Below are 14,596 nucleotides of genomic sequence, written 5' to 3'. Positions count from 1 at the left end.
GACGGGGTTTCACCATGTTGACCAGGATGGTCTCGATCTCTTGACCTCGTGATCCACCCGCCTCGGCCTCCCAAAGTGCTGGGATTACAGGCTTGAGCCACCGCGCCCGGCAAGATGTAATTTTCTACATGTGACCTGGGTAACTCTCAAGTTGCCCATCTAGTCAGAAGCTTCTGTTACTTTTGGTACATTTTATTAAAGACAGGAAGAATAAGGGCCTGGGCAGGGAGACTCCTGAGGGTGTCTGGCTGGGAGGGACTGATCTAACAGAGGCGGGTGGCCGGGCCCCTCACCCTGTTGAACTGGGACCAGGACACGGACAGGCCGCTGTAATCCTCCAGGTGGCTGCTGCTGTTGTTGAACAGTTTCTGCGCCAGGAACACGAGGTTCTCCTTGGTCAGGCCCCGGTTGCTCTGCACTTCGGCCTTGAATTTCATGTTGAGCGCCTCACACAGCTGTGGCCACAGCACTTTGTCAGGCACGGCAAATGGCACTCTGCCCTGAGAGGGAGAGAGGCCAGAATCTTATGAGAAAACAGTTGCATGATTTATTCCCTCAAGCCACAGAAGAAAAACCTTGATGGCTGGGGGTGGTTACACACACTTGTCTTGCAGGGCGGCTTGAGGGTAAATTCAGTCTCTGCTGGGGTACGCAGTCCCGTGAAATTCAGGAGGTTCCATTTCATCTTGTTTACACACAACTAGAAGGTAACCCATGCTATCTATGCTGTTTTATAAATGAGCTGCTGAATTAACAGTCAAATCGTATGTTCTCACAGCCACAAACCAAAACATAACCAAGGTCCGGCTCTTAGATTGTAATCACCTTGGGAATTTAGAAATCTGAAAGACTGGTCCTATAGGTACGAAGAGAGAGTGTGTGTGCGTATGTGTGTACACGTGTAAGCGTGTGTGCACACACAGGGAATCCGTGCCCTCGACTCCTTCTGCCAAGAACTCCAGCTCAAAGTAAAACAACTTGGTATGAAAGAGTGGAAATTGTGAGCTGGACAGTTTGACTGAGAAATAGGTTAGAACATTAATTTTTAATAAACTGCTTTTCAACCCATTTAGTCCTAGTACTCCATTTTGTTATAAATTTTTTTCAATAGGTGATTTTCACATGACTTAAAATTCAAAAGGCATAGATGGCTACACAGTGAAGTCACTCCCCTATCCCTGTCCCACAGCAGCCTGGCTCTTTTCCTTAAAGGCACCTAACAAAGTTTCCTGTGCATACCACCAAAGATATTCTAAGCATGCCAGCAATGACATATGATTTTTTTCTTTTTTTAATAAATGGTAGCACAAAATCCACATGTTCTGCATCTTCCTTTTTTCACTGAATACTCCATCGGGGAGACCTCATATCAGCACATAAAGAAATTTTACCAGACTCCTGTAGACGGGCATCCGTGTAACAGCCTCTTATCTTTATTACTAACAATGCTGCAATGTTCTTATGTTATTTGACCCATAGGACACATAGGCAAATACATCTGGAGAATAAATTGCCACAAGTAATTTCTTTTCTTTTTTTTTTTTTTTTTTTTTTGAGACGGATTTTCACTCGTTACCTAGGCTGGAGTGCAATGGCGCGATCTCGGCTCACCGCAACCTCTGCCTCCTGGGTTCAGGCAATTCTCCTGCCTCAGCCTCCTGAGTAGCTGGGATTACAGGCACGCGCCACCATGCCCAGCTAATGTTTTGTATTTTTAGTAGAGACGGGGTTTCACCATGTTGACCAGGATGGTCTCGATCTCTTGACCTTGTGATCCACCCGCCTCGGCCTCCCAAAGTGCTGGGATTACAGGCTTGAGCCACTGCGCCCGGCCAAGTAATTTCTTTTCAAAGTAAGGTCTTGCTCTGTCACCAGGCTGGAGTGCAGTGGCTCAGTCTTGGCTCACTGCGATCTTTGCCTCCTTGGCTCAAGCAATTTTCCCACCTCAGCCTCTCAAACAGCTGGAACTACAGGCACACACCACCACACCAGGCTATTTTTTGTATTTTTTGTAGAGGCAAGGTTTTGCCATGTGACCAGGCTGGAATCAAATTCCTGGGCTCAGGTGATCCACCTGCCTTGGCCTCCCAAAGTGCTGGGATTGCAGGCATGAGCCACCGTGGCTGGCCACAGGTCTTTATTTTATTTTTCAGTTTTTAGTTTTTAGAGACAGTCTCATTGTGTTGCCCAGGCTGGGGTGCAGTGGCATGATCTCAGGTCACTGCAACCTCTGCCTCCTGGATTCAAGTGATTCTCCTGCTTCAGCCTCCCAAGTAGCTGGGATTTCAGGCACGTGCCACCATGTCCAGCTAATTTTTGTATTTTTAGTAGAGATGGGGGTCTCACCATGTTGGCCAGGCTGGTCTCAAACTCCTGACCTCAGGTGATCCGCCCTCCTCAGCCTCCCAAAGTGCTGGGATTACAGGTGTGAGCCACCGTGTCTGGCCAAAAGTCTTTATTTTAAAACAGCATAAGATTGGCTGGCCAACATGGTGAGACCCGGTCTCTACTAAAAATACAAAACATTAACTAGGTGTGGTGGCACATGCCTGTAATCCCAGCTTCTCGGGAGGTTGAGGCAGAAGAATAGCTTGAACCCAGGAGGCAGAAGCTGCAGTGAGCTGAGATCGTACCACTGTATTCCAGCCTGGGTGACAGAGAGAGATTCCGTCTCAAAAATTAAAAAAAAAAACAGCATAAGAGATACAGTAGTCATTAACATAGCTGACAATGTTAAAAATGCTTATTTTTAAAATAAAAATAAAAGAATAAAAAATGCTTATTTATTTAGACAAGATAGTTCAGTAATTACATGGTACAGGAGATGCGGAAGTTACACAGAGAGTGGATCTGTGTACAAGCAGGAAGGAAATGAGAGATGTGACCATCTTATCCAGGAGGCTTATCAGGACAAGAGGTAGGCAGATATTTTCAAAAAGGAGCCTCCAATTCAAGGTTTGTAAGTAAAGCATGGTAGAAGCTCTTTTAAAAATCTCACCTTTGCAGTAAAATGTTGTTCTCTAAAGAGGACTGCTGGGAAATGTTAAGCCTCTCCACGTGAACCAGAAGGTTCCATTTTACCTTCTTTATACACAACTGGAAGGTAACCCATGCTATCCATGCTGTTTTGTAAATGAGCTGCTGAACTAACAGTCAAATCCTATGTTCTAATAGCCACAAAACAAAACATAGTCAAGGTTTGTTGGACATAGAGAAGGACATACTCTTATATCCCAAATAATAACCCTTTATCATGCTTTCATGGGCTCATCTCTGTTGAAAATATGTAACAAATAGACCTTTGTCTACTAAAAAAAAAAAAAAAAAAGTTTTTTTTTTTTTTTTTTTTTTTTTTTTTTTTTTGGAAACAAGGGTGTTGCCTTGTCACCTGGGCTGGAAAATAGAGGCACGATCTTGGCTCACTGCGGTCTGGACCTTCTGGGCCCAAGCAATCCTCCCGCCTCAGCCTCCCAAGTAGCTGGGACTATAGGCTGGTGTACCATGCCTGGTTAATTTTCTTTTCTTTTTTTTTTTTTTTTTTTTTTTGGAGACGGAGTTTCACTCTTGTTACCCAGGCTGGAGTGCAATGGCGCGATCTCGGCTCACCGCAACCTCCGCCTCCTGGGTTCAAGCAATTCTCCTGCCTCAGCCTCCTGAGTAGCTGGGACTACAGGCACGCGCCACCATGCCCAGCTAATTTTTTTGTAGTTTTAGTAGAGACGGGGTTTCACCATGTTGACCAGGATGGTCTCGATCTCTTGACCTCGTGATCCACCCGCCTCGGCCTCCCAAAGTGCTGGGATTACAGGCTTGAGCCACCGTGCCCGGCTTTTATTTTCTTTTTTTTAAAAAAGACAGGGTTTCACCATGTTGGTCAGGCTTGTCTTGAACTCCTGACCTCAGGTGATCCGCCCGCCTTGGCCTCCAAAGTGCTTGAATTATAGGCATGAGCCACCACACCCAGCCGCCTGGTTAATTTTTTGTAGAGACAAGATTTTGCCATGTTGCCTAGGCTAGTCTGGAGCTCAAGGGATCCACCTGCCTTGGCTTGCTAGAATGCTAGGATTATAGGCATAAGCCATGGTGCCCGGCCTACAAGATCTTTAAAATGCTCATCAAGCAGCATGCTAGTGGGATTCAGATAGAATTTGGGTGCATAAATCCACCAAATTGTATCTTCCTTGAGGCAAAGCATCTCATTCTTCATGAGAGACCTGAAATGAATCACAGAAACTAAAATTTGGAAAAGAAATCTAATGGCATCTTCATTTATTGAAAAGTAGAGGATAGGAAGCAACTTCTATGCTAAAGTGAGCCTTTTGAGACACTAACCTCAGGAGGGAACCTGGGAGTCCCAAATCCCATTCATAGTTTCACCCAAGGATTCAAAATAGTTAGAGGACTGACTTCGTGACAAGCATTTTCTATGTTACCTAATTTAATCTTCCTAACAAGTAACTGTCTGCAAGAGTAGATCAAGAGTATCCCCGTGCTGCAGACACTTACTGGAAACTCAGGCTCAGAGGGGGAAAGTGAACTATGGAGTGAGGAAACGGAGTCTCAGTTCAGACCTTGGCCAAAGTCAAGCCCATGTTCTTTCCACTTTCCACATTCTTTCTATTCTGCCTCCCACTAAAGAAGAGAGCATCTTTTTTCCTATGCTTTTTTTTTTTGTTGTTGTTCTTGAGAGGAAGTCTCACTCTGTCGCCCTGGCTGAAGTGCAGTGATGCGATCTTGGCTCACTGCAACCTCCGCCTCCTGGGTTCAAGTGATTCTCCTGCCTCAGCCTCCCAAGTAGCTGGGAATACAGGCACCCAACACCACACCCGGCTTATTTTTATTTTTAGCAGAGACAGGGTTTCACCATGTTGGCCAGGCTGGTCTCAAACTCCTGACCTCCGGTAATCCACCTGCCTTGGCCTCGTGAGCCACTGTGCCCAGCCGCTTTTTTTTTTTTTTGAGATGGAGTCTCGCTCTGTTGCCCAGGCTGGAGTGCAGTGGTGTGATCTTGGCTCACTGCAACCTCTGCCGCTTGGGTTCAAGTAATTCTTTTTTTTTCTTTTTTTAAAGACGGGGTTTCACCATGTTGGTCAGGCCGGTCTTAAACTCCCGACCTCAGGTGATCCGCCTGCCTTGGCCTCCAAAGTGCTTGGATTACAGGCGTGAGCCACCATGCCCGGCCTCAAGTGATTCTTGTGTCTCAGCCACCCAAGTAGCGGGGACTACAGGTGCATGCCACCACGCCCAGCTGATTTTTTTGTATGTTGTAGTAGAGACAGCGTTTTGCCAGGGTGGTCTCGAATGCCTGACTTCAGGTGATCCACCTGCCTCAGCCTCCCAAAGTGCTGGGATTATAGGCATGAGCCACTGCACCCAGCCTTTTCCAATGCTTTTTTTTTTAGACAGTCTTGCTCTGTTGCCCAGGCTGCAGTGCAGTGACGTGATCTCGGCTCACTGCAACCTCTGCCTCCCGGGTTCAAGTGATTCTTCTGCCTCAGCCTCCCGAGTAGCTGGGACTACAGGCATGCACCACCATGCCCAGCTAATTTTTTTATTTTTAATAGAGACGGGATTTCACCATGTTGGTTAGGATGGTCTCGATCTCTTGACCTTGTGATCTGACCACCTCAACCTTGTGATCCACCCACCTCGGCCTCCCAAAGTACTGGGGTGACAGGCGTGAACCACTGTGCCCGGCTCTTATGCTTTTTAAAGGGATAATACATAAATGAGGTTCATGACACTGGCATCGATTTGGAGACCCACCTGCCCGAGGAATCCACTCACCGGCTCTGCAAAAGCATTGTCCCAGAGAACAGTGGCTGTCGCATTGTTGTCCTGGCTGCCATGAACAATCACCACCACTGGCAGGGACAGGGTCTAAAAACACACAAGAGAAGTCGGAGCGCCCACCAGCTTCAAGCTCTTCTCCTTCTCTTACTATCACAAGACTTTTCTTTTCCAAGTTTCAGTTAATGCTCCTGTCAGACACAGAATCTAAATGGCCCTGGGAATAACATGACTTTTCACCCTGGCACAATCTTAGAAATTCTAAATATTTTACAAGCAATGTTGCCTTACATATTTCTGAAGGATAAAGTGTCTCAAAGTTACATGGAGAACAGGAGAGACCAAAGAGACTACTGGAGACATTTCTGGGAAAAAAATTACAAATAACAAATGTGTAAAACTTACCACAACCTCTACTCAAATTCATCCCGAGTAATGTTTCTCATAATCCAGTTTGCGGTCTGTCTATCCAACTAGTTCAGTTCATTACTGTTTGTTCATGTTTAAGTTTAAGTTTAACTTTTTGGTCGAGACAAGGTCTCAGTATGTTGCCCAGGCTGGTCTTGAACTCCTGAATTCAAGCAATCTTCCTGCCTCAGCCTCCCAAAGTGTTGAGATTACAGGTGTGAGTACTGCACTGGGCCTTGTTTGTTCATGTTTTGTTTTGTTTTGTTTTGAGACAGGGTCTCACTCTTTTGCCCAGGCTGGAGTGCAGTGGCGCAATCTCAGTTCACCGCAACCTCAGCCTCCTGGGTTCAAGTGATTCTCCCGCCTCAGCATCCTGAGTAGATGAGATTATAGGTGCACACCACCATGCCTGGCTAATTTTTTAGTAGAGACAGGGTTTCACTGTGTTAGCCAGGCTGGTCTTGAACTCCTGACCTCAAGTGATCTGTCTGCCTCAGCCTCCCAAAGTGCTGGGATTGTAGACGTGAGCCACTGTGCCTGGCCTTTGTTCATGTCTTAAGAGAATCTAAGAGATACAGTTCTCAGTGTGAGGTCAGTCCATTTTCAGTTTACCAATAGTCAAAAAGAAGAAGATGCTATGTGATTAAAAAAAAAAAATTCTTTTATAAAATGAAGCACAACCCCCCTCACCGCCACACACACACACAGAGCTGAGAGAAGGCTTTACCTTGACTTGAAAAACCAGCTCATTTCCACCAACGCTGAACTGGGATTCGAACAGGATTGTAAACTTTTCTTCTGTCACCGACTCTGCGCCACGACGGTCTGACCTCTTAATTCGTTTCAGGGACTGCAAAGGAGGAATATGAGACATAAGATGAAAGTTGTTCTCTAAGAACTGGAAAACATTCATTCTTCCTCTTCTTCCACCCTTACCATGTTCCGGAAGTGGGCACTAAGGGTGCCCGTGGCTTGGTGGTACTCCATCACGCAGCAGTTGTTCAAGATCTCGCCGCTGTAATCACTGCAAATCAGAGAGAGGTCAGCTCCAAACCCAGGCCAGGGACTCAGGACATGCAGGGAACATAATATAATTTGGGGTAGCAGGAAATAGAGAAGTTTGCTAAAAATGTACATCATTTAAAGGAAATGTTAGCTATATAACACATACATGTAATTTTCTCAGACATACCACTACAAAATGAAACAAAATCAAACTATATTCACAGAAAACAGTTCACCAAAGAACCTGTTTTGTTTTTTTTTTTTTGAGATGGAGTTTTGCTCTTGCACAGGCTGGAGTGTAGTGGCACAACGTTGGCTCACTGCAACTGTTACTACCTGGGTTTAAGTGATTCTCCTGCCTCAAGCTCCAGAGTAGCTGGAATTACGGTGCCCACCACCATGCCCAGCTAATTTTTTGTATTTTTAGTAGAGACGGGGTTTCGCCAGGTTGGCCAGGCTGGTCTTAAACTCCCGACCTCAGGTGATCTGCCCGCCTTGGCGTCCCAAAGTGCTGGGATTACAGGTATGGGTCACCATGCCCAGCCCAATAACTTCCTTATATTTCTTCTCTGACAGCCAGAAGAGGCCAGAGGGGCAAACAGGGATCTGAAACAGGAGGCAGAATTCTTTTCTCCTATTGCCAGGACGTGAGACAAGCAGCAGGGAAGGAGAAGAAGCTGCACAATTACTTGCGGGTGTTTTCGTTCTTGAGCAGAGACTTGGCCTGCTGCTCACTGATGATGGTCGCCTTCACCTGGGGGGGGTTCATGTGCACGTTCAGTTTCCCGCCCACCAGCAGGCGCACGGTGGCTGCAAACTTGGTCTGGGTCTTCAGGACCTGAGGGGGCTGCTTCTCAATGATGAATGTGCTGCAGGGGACACAGGGACAGACGCACGATGAGGGGCTGGCTCAGGGGAAAGGGGTCTCGGTCCCTCTGTGGTGGGAATGGGGCCGCCTCCCGAGGGGCTCAGCAGGTGAGGAAGAGCACGGCACAGCCTCTGTTCCCAAGGAAGCCGTGAGAGTCCAGGGAGAGGCTGGAGAGGGGGAGTGAGATGAATGGAGCAGCTGCCATGGGCTGCCACCCAAGGGCATCCCTTGCAGTGTCTACAAGAGAAACTGGGCAAGAGCGGCGCCCAGCAGCCACAGGAACTGGAGATGGAGTGGGGAGGGATGAGAGGCAAAGAGAGACAAGGATGAAGGTGCAGCTGCTGGTCTGGAAAGCACCTGCGGCCCCCCACATGCCCACCCCATGGGAGCTGCCACAAACCCCAGGCATGGCCAACAGGCAGCTGTCACCTGGTCACCAGGGCTGAGATGATGTCCGTGATGGTGGCGTTGACCTCGGCCAGCATCTCCTCCACTGGGCCGGGGATGGGCAGCTGCTGGCAGAGGTGCTCAGCCCTGCGGATCTGCTGCCGGTTCTGCCAGATGATCTCGGCCAACTTCTCACACCTGCACGGAGCCCCAAGGCCAACAGGACAGTGGCTTCTCTGCACAGACTCCAGGCCAGAGCCCAGCCCCAAGACACGGCTCCTCCTCCCACAGGAAGGTCTCCCCCAGGAAGGCTCTGTGCTTTCCCCACACTTCCCACCCACAGCAAGAGCAGAGCTCCCTGCCTCAAAGAATTAGAGACGTTCACAGGAGGGGACCCTGACTAGGCCCAACCGGTCTGAACGTCACTCTGCACACCCGAGCCCTGTCCTACCCCCAGGACAGCAGCCCCCTTCCTGGGGGAGGTGGCACAGGACAGTGGACCAAAGTCTGAATCAGGACCCATGTCCCCTACAGAAACAAGAGCTGGACGGAGGAGGTCTGCTGCAGGAGCCAGCGCAGGAGGCAGAAGCAGTCGGGGTCCCCGCAGCCCCTCCTGCCCTGCCCGTTGGCCGCCCTACACCGTTACCAGGACTGGAGCACGTCCAGGCTGCCCTCGGGGGGCCCGCCGTTCCCGGCCAGCTGCTGCCGCCGCTTCCACTGGATCAGCTCGTCATCCAGGATGATGGTCTGTTGCTTCCGCAGCAGCTGCAGGGTCTTCTGGTGCTTCTCGGCCAGCTCCTGAGGGAGGGAGGAGAACAGCCCCTTCTGGGCCCCCAGAGAACCCCGCAGGGCCTCGCTGGGAAATGGCAGGGCAGGACCCAGGCCCTTCCCCCTCCCCAAGCTGCTCTGCCTCGCACGGCCCCCAGGTAAAAAGGCCTCCTGCCCTCCCAGGTTCTGCTCTCATCCCGGTCCCAGCCCTCCCTCGGGTCCCCAGAGACTGGCTTTGTGGCACCCATGCCCAGGAGAGGCCCAGGACCCCACTCACCAGGCGGTACTGCTGTAGCGTCTGCGCCTCGCGCTGCAGCCAGGCCTCCAGGGACACCTGCTTCTGCTGGAGCGCCGTCTCCCGGCTCAGACGCTCCTGGGGGCTCAGCTGGCCCAGCGTGGCAAACTGAGCTAAAGGAGGGGACAGGGCACCATGACCGTCACCTCCCAGCATCCAACAGGAGGCCCAGAGGAGCCCACTTGCTCGTTCTGGAGCGAGACCCTCCCGGGCTCAGACGCTGCATCAAGGGCAAGTCAGGGTTCCTAACAGCCAGGGGCACCAAGACGAATGTGTGCCTCAGGAGGCACCTCTGGGCCCTACTCACCAGCCTCCTGACTCTGAGCGTCCCCTCTGGGGGCACATGGGGTGCTGGGACAGCTGGGGAGTAGGCCTGCCTGTCTCCTGCCCGCCTGCCCCACAGGGCTGCCAGCCCTCTTCTCACGGCCTGGCGGGGCCAGGCTGCTTAGGGTGGAAGTGTGCCCGTGACCTTGGCTGTGGATGAACCTGGGCAAACTGCTTTCCTTTCCTGTGCCTCAGCTTCCCCACAGGTAAAACAGGAGAATCTCCGCACCTGCCTCAGTGGGATGCTTGAAGATTAAATACATGAGAACATGGAAGACGCCAAAAAACTGCCTGGCATGGGTGGGCTCTGTGTGAGATTCATCTTTCTTGGCTAACGGGGAATGGGACAGAGAGAAGTGACAGAGACAAGCAGGTGCTCGGCCCTGTTCCTCTATAGCAAGACCTCCTAAGGGAACCCCAGCCCTGGCTCTGTCTCGTCCCTGAGCACAGCAGTTCCTCCTCAGGTGAGGATGAACTTCTGGAGGGGCTGGAAGGGGCCCAGCATGTTTGTCTAGGTGACTGTGAGCCCAGACGACCAACCAGGGGAGACAGACAGACAGCAGAGGGAGAGCATGTCCAGGGCCCATTGGGGATGCAGAGCCACCCAGATTCTCTCAGGAAAGGGAGGCCGAAGGGAGGTGGCTTCTCTCCACACCAGCTGTGAGCAGTCTCATCGATGGCGGGTCAGGGAGTAAGTCAGGCCTCACTACCTTTTCAAAAATATCCATTATGAAATACATAAGGCACAGGGAATGTGGAACACAGGAACACCTGTGTATGAATAACGCAGCCTAAGGAACTAAACATGTCCACAGCTACAGTTACAGCCACCACAGGCAGGCCCGCCCCAGCCTCCCAAAGACAGCCCCTGTCCCCCATGCTGGGACTATTAATCCCTTCCTGTCACCTTCTCAACAGCCCAGTGTCCTTGCTTGAGCTGAGTCAGAAGATGTGCACACCAGCATGTCTTGGTGGAGCTCCTGGCTGGCCCCTGAGGGCCACATCACCCTGACCCCAGCCCTGCCCCATGGGATGCACAAGCTGGGACAGACAAAAGCAACTCTAGGCAGCCAGGAGCAGCCCAGAGCTAGAACTCCAAAATATGGCTCCAGTCTCACTGCAGGTATCCAGCAGGAAGAGGACCATCCAGGCACGGACGGAGGCACGGACGGATCCATGGCATCTGCACGGCTACCTCGGGAATCCTGCCCAGCCACAGGGAGGGTGGTGGTAATCCCAACATCTGGGCCCAGCCTTCCTATGCAAGGGACCCACTTAGGTCTCTCCTGGAAATTTGCAGAGGCTTTCAGGAAGGAGGCCAGGGAGATGGGAAGCTATTTCCTTACTCCACTGGAGGCAGCTGAGCCTTCCCTGGCACAAACAGATCAACAGTCTGTGCTTCTGCTGAGTGAACTTGACAAACGGGACTGAGGAGACATTGCATGATGGATCCAAATCTAATCCATCACCGTGCCCAGGAAACAGAAAACCAGGTGCGGGATCAGAACCACTGTTAACAGTCTAAGGACTTGCGTAGGAAGAACAGCCCGCAATCTCCCGTTTCCATTCTCAGAAGGAGCTGCCCTTCTTCTAGGGCCAGTCTGGGATAGGTTCAGATAACAGGAAGACATACTAGAATCATCCAGTCAAACCTGACTCAGTAACTGTTAAGTTTCCAGCACTGTGCTGGCCTCAGCGTACAGAGATAAAAGATACAGTCCCTTCTCCAAGATTTATATTCCAGTGGAGGAGACAAAGAGTAAATAAGTAATATCCCTACAGACATAAGATGGAGGCTACATACCTGGACTGAGAGGAGCATGTGCTGTGTGTGTGTGTTTGCAGGGGCTGGGTGGCTGAGATAAGGCTTCCCTGAGACTCTGAACTGGGCATGGAGAGGAAACTATTAAAGCTCAAACCGCCAAATTGCTACAGGGTCAAGAGGGGGCGCTGGTAGGGCTCCACAGCCTCACAATAGACTGAAGCTCTCTGTGCCCCAAGTACTAAGCAGGATTCATACCAGGCTAGGGGAGCTTTGTCTATAGGGGTTACCTAAGGTGCGTAAGTGTACTCTGTTCCAGGAAGACCTCTGTGAATAACTGCACAGAACATTAGAAGTCAGTTACCACAAATACGGATCCTTAGTACTTAACACTGTCCCTGCTTAGAAAGGTTTTTCCCTCTTAGAGACAGTAGGCTCTTGCTATATTGCCCAAGCTAGTCAGAAACTACCGGCCTCAAGTGATCCTCCTGCCTTGGCCTCCCAAAGCACCAGGATAATAGGTGTGCAAAAGCACTCCCAGCTTATAATTTTTTTTTTTTTTGAGACAGAGTTTTGCTCTTTTTACCCAAGCTGGAGTGCAATGGTGAGGTCTTGGCTCACTGCAACCTTTGCCTTCCGGGTTCAAGTGATTCCCCTGCCTCAACTTCCCAAGTGGCTGGGATTACAGGTGTGTGCCACCATGCCCAACTAATTTTGTATTTTTAGTAGAGACGAGGTTTTACCATGTTGGCCAGGCTGGTCTCGAACGTCTGACCTCAGGTGATCTGCTGGCCTCAGCCTCCCAAAGTGCTGGGATTATAGGTGTGAGCCACCGAGCCAAACCAGAAATTTTTAAAAACATATAATTATCTAATTTCTATTTATCATTTCAGTAAAGCTCAACTTTTTTCTTTCTTAAATTTCTGTGTGCCTAGCACCAAAAAAGCTCAACTTCTAATATGCCTACTATATACAAAAGTATTATGTCTGCGAGTATTTAGACGGTGAGCTCCTTCTAAAAAGAGGAAATGTTTTCCCTGGCAGCGCAGAGCTCCCTGGATCTGGGGACCCGAGTGAGACCCGCACTCAAGGGCAGGTGCCCTGTCATCTCCCCTTTCTCTCATCCTCTCAGCACTGTCTTCAATGCAAATAAGTCCCTGCTATTCAGAGAAAGGTCACTGCCTCTGAATGGAAACGGGCTTTCTCCCAACCTCACCAGAGCTGCTTTCTAGTCCCCCACCCACCCTCCTCAGCCCACACATGGCTCCCCACACCGCGTCTCACCTTGGATCCTCAGGCTCTCCTGGTACTGGATGATGAAGTACTCCTGAGTCTGTTGAAGCTTCTTCAGCTCATTCTCTGTGTCCTGTGTGACGAGTCGTAGCTCCTCAAATGTCTGGTTGATCTGCAGGTGTTTCTGGGACATGGTGTCAGCAAGGTTTCCAGCCGGAGAACTACCCTGGGAACAGATGGGGGCAGTGCAGGGCAGTGGGAATGGGAGGAAGCTGAGGCCTTAATCCCCAGGAAAAGTTTATGCCAGCTCCTACAACCGGGATAAGAGCCCGAAAGGTAAATTTTTAGTTGGAGGAATAGCAAATGTCACGTGTAAGACATAGGGTAGGGTAGGAAAAGTGAGAAACAGGTGAGTGGACAGATCACACCTCAAATCACAAAGCATGGGAGAAGCTTCCATTGCAGATCTGGCCTCCACCAGAGTATCCCAAACAGGATCTATCAAATTACCTTCGGAGAGGCTAGAATGTAACCTGTTTCAGGGTCACCTGGGTTTTCCTACTAATGAGGAGGTGAAGTGATTCCCCTTCCACTCACGACCCAATGCAAGGATGGCATTAAGCATTAGAGAGGCTGTGGGGAGCGGGCCATGTGAACACACATCAGCTGTGTCCCCATTCAAGACAGCCTTGTGATGGAATCACTGCCTCCACCACGGAAGAGGCCAGACCTCTCACAGGCATCTTGGAGGCCCACAAATGAAGTGATGGGGGAGGCATAAACAAGGTCTTTGTGGATCTAGCCCTGTAAATGACCTGGTCAGACCACTCATTCCACACCTGATTCAGGGGCTAAGCATTCTCACCTGAATATGAGTATGCCTTTACTAAAAAATTATTCAGCTGAGGTCAAAGTACTTTGCACTTGTTCATATTGTTTTGTGGTTGCAAGCTCATCAAGGTTATAAATCAGTGAAGATCACAGACACATCTTCAATTTCTTCTTTTTTTTTTTTGAGACAGGGTCTCACTCCATCACCCAGGCTGGAGGGCAGTGGTGCAATCACGGCTCACTGCAGCCTCTACCTCCTGGGCTCAAGTGATCTTCCCTCCTCAGCTTCCCAAACAGCTGGGACTACAGGCATGTGCCACCATGCCCAGCTAATTTTTTTTATTATTGGTAGAGATGGGGCTTCACCATGTTGCCCAGGGTGGTCTCCAACTCCTGGGCTCAAGCAATCTGCCTGCCTCAGCCTCACAAAGTGCTACGCCACACTCAGTCATGTCTCCTATTTCTTTTGTGCCCCTTAGGACAATATTCTCTTTAAAGAGACACCAATAGTGCACCCTGAGTCACCTTGACAAAGGTGGGTCCAGAGGGAGGTGGGTAAGAAAAGACTTCCCAAATGCCCTCCCCATCCCCACGGGACACTCACATTGTTGGCTTCTCGGACCAACCTCTGTTCATTGTACAATATATGGCGGATGCAGCGGACCAGCTCCATGGGGCAGCGGTCATACGTGTTCTGAAAGAATCCAACAGCAGACATCACTTTGTGCCACTCCACACTATGGAGTCTATCCCTGCTTCAGGATGGGGAGCCTCCTGAGGGACCTGATGGCATAATTACAGGAGACACTGCTCCTCCAATACCAACAGGAAAAAGAGGCACATCACGGAAACCCAATTACAGTGAAAAGGTAAGATCGTTTTGCTACTTCTGTTTTTTTTTTTTTTTTTTTTTTTTTTTTTTTTT

General features: G+C 49.9%; 1 protein-coding gene across 5 annotated transcripts in view; it reads right to left on the bottom strand.

Annotated features, from left to right (window-relative positions):
* The window catches only part of LOC116552776 (signal transducer and activator of transcription 5B), an 81,892-nt gene that overhangs the window by 10,850 nt on the left and 56,446 nt on the right, over window positions 1-14,596 (bottom strand). For all 5 annotated transcript variants that reach the window (XM_032279624.1, XM_032279626.1, XM_032279625.1 and 2 more), the window contains 10 exons: window positions 14,276-14,365; window positions 12,892-13,066; window positions 9,504-9,634; window positions 9,105-9,256; window positions 8,501-8,656; window positions 7,893-8,072; window positions 7,135-7,222; window positions 6,926-7,048; window positions 5,788-5,880; window positions 294-500 (listed from right to left, as the gene is read on the bottom strand). In XM_032279624.1, coding sequence (XP_032135515.1) covers window positions 294-500; window positions 5,788-5,880; window positions 6,926-7,048; window positions 7,135-7,222; window positions 7,893-8,072; window positions 8,501-8,656; window positions 9,105-9,256; window positions 9,504-9,634; window positions 12,892-13,066; window positions 14,276-14,365 — 1,395 coding nt within the window. The remainder of the gene's footprint in view (window positions 1-293; window positions 501-5,787; window positions 5,881-6,925; window positions 7,049-7,134; window positions 7,223-7,892; window positions 8,073-8,500; window positions 8,657-9,104; window positions 9,257-9,503; window positions 9,635-12,891; window positions 13,067-14,275; window positions 14,366-14,596) is intronic.

This window comes from Sapajus apella, unplaced genomic scaffold (assembly GCF_009761245.1).
Source record: "Sapajus apella isolate SASKATOON/1434 unplaced genomic scaffold, GSC_monkey_1.0 scaffold12, whole genome shotgun sequence".
Lineage (NCBI taxonomy): Eukaryota > Metazoa > Chordata > Mammalia > Primates > Cebidae > Sapajus > Sapajus apella.
Note: the sequence above shows the minus strand (reverse complement) of the source record. Positions and strands in the feature narration are given on the sequence as shown.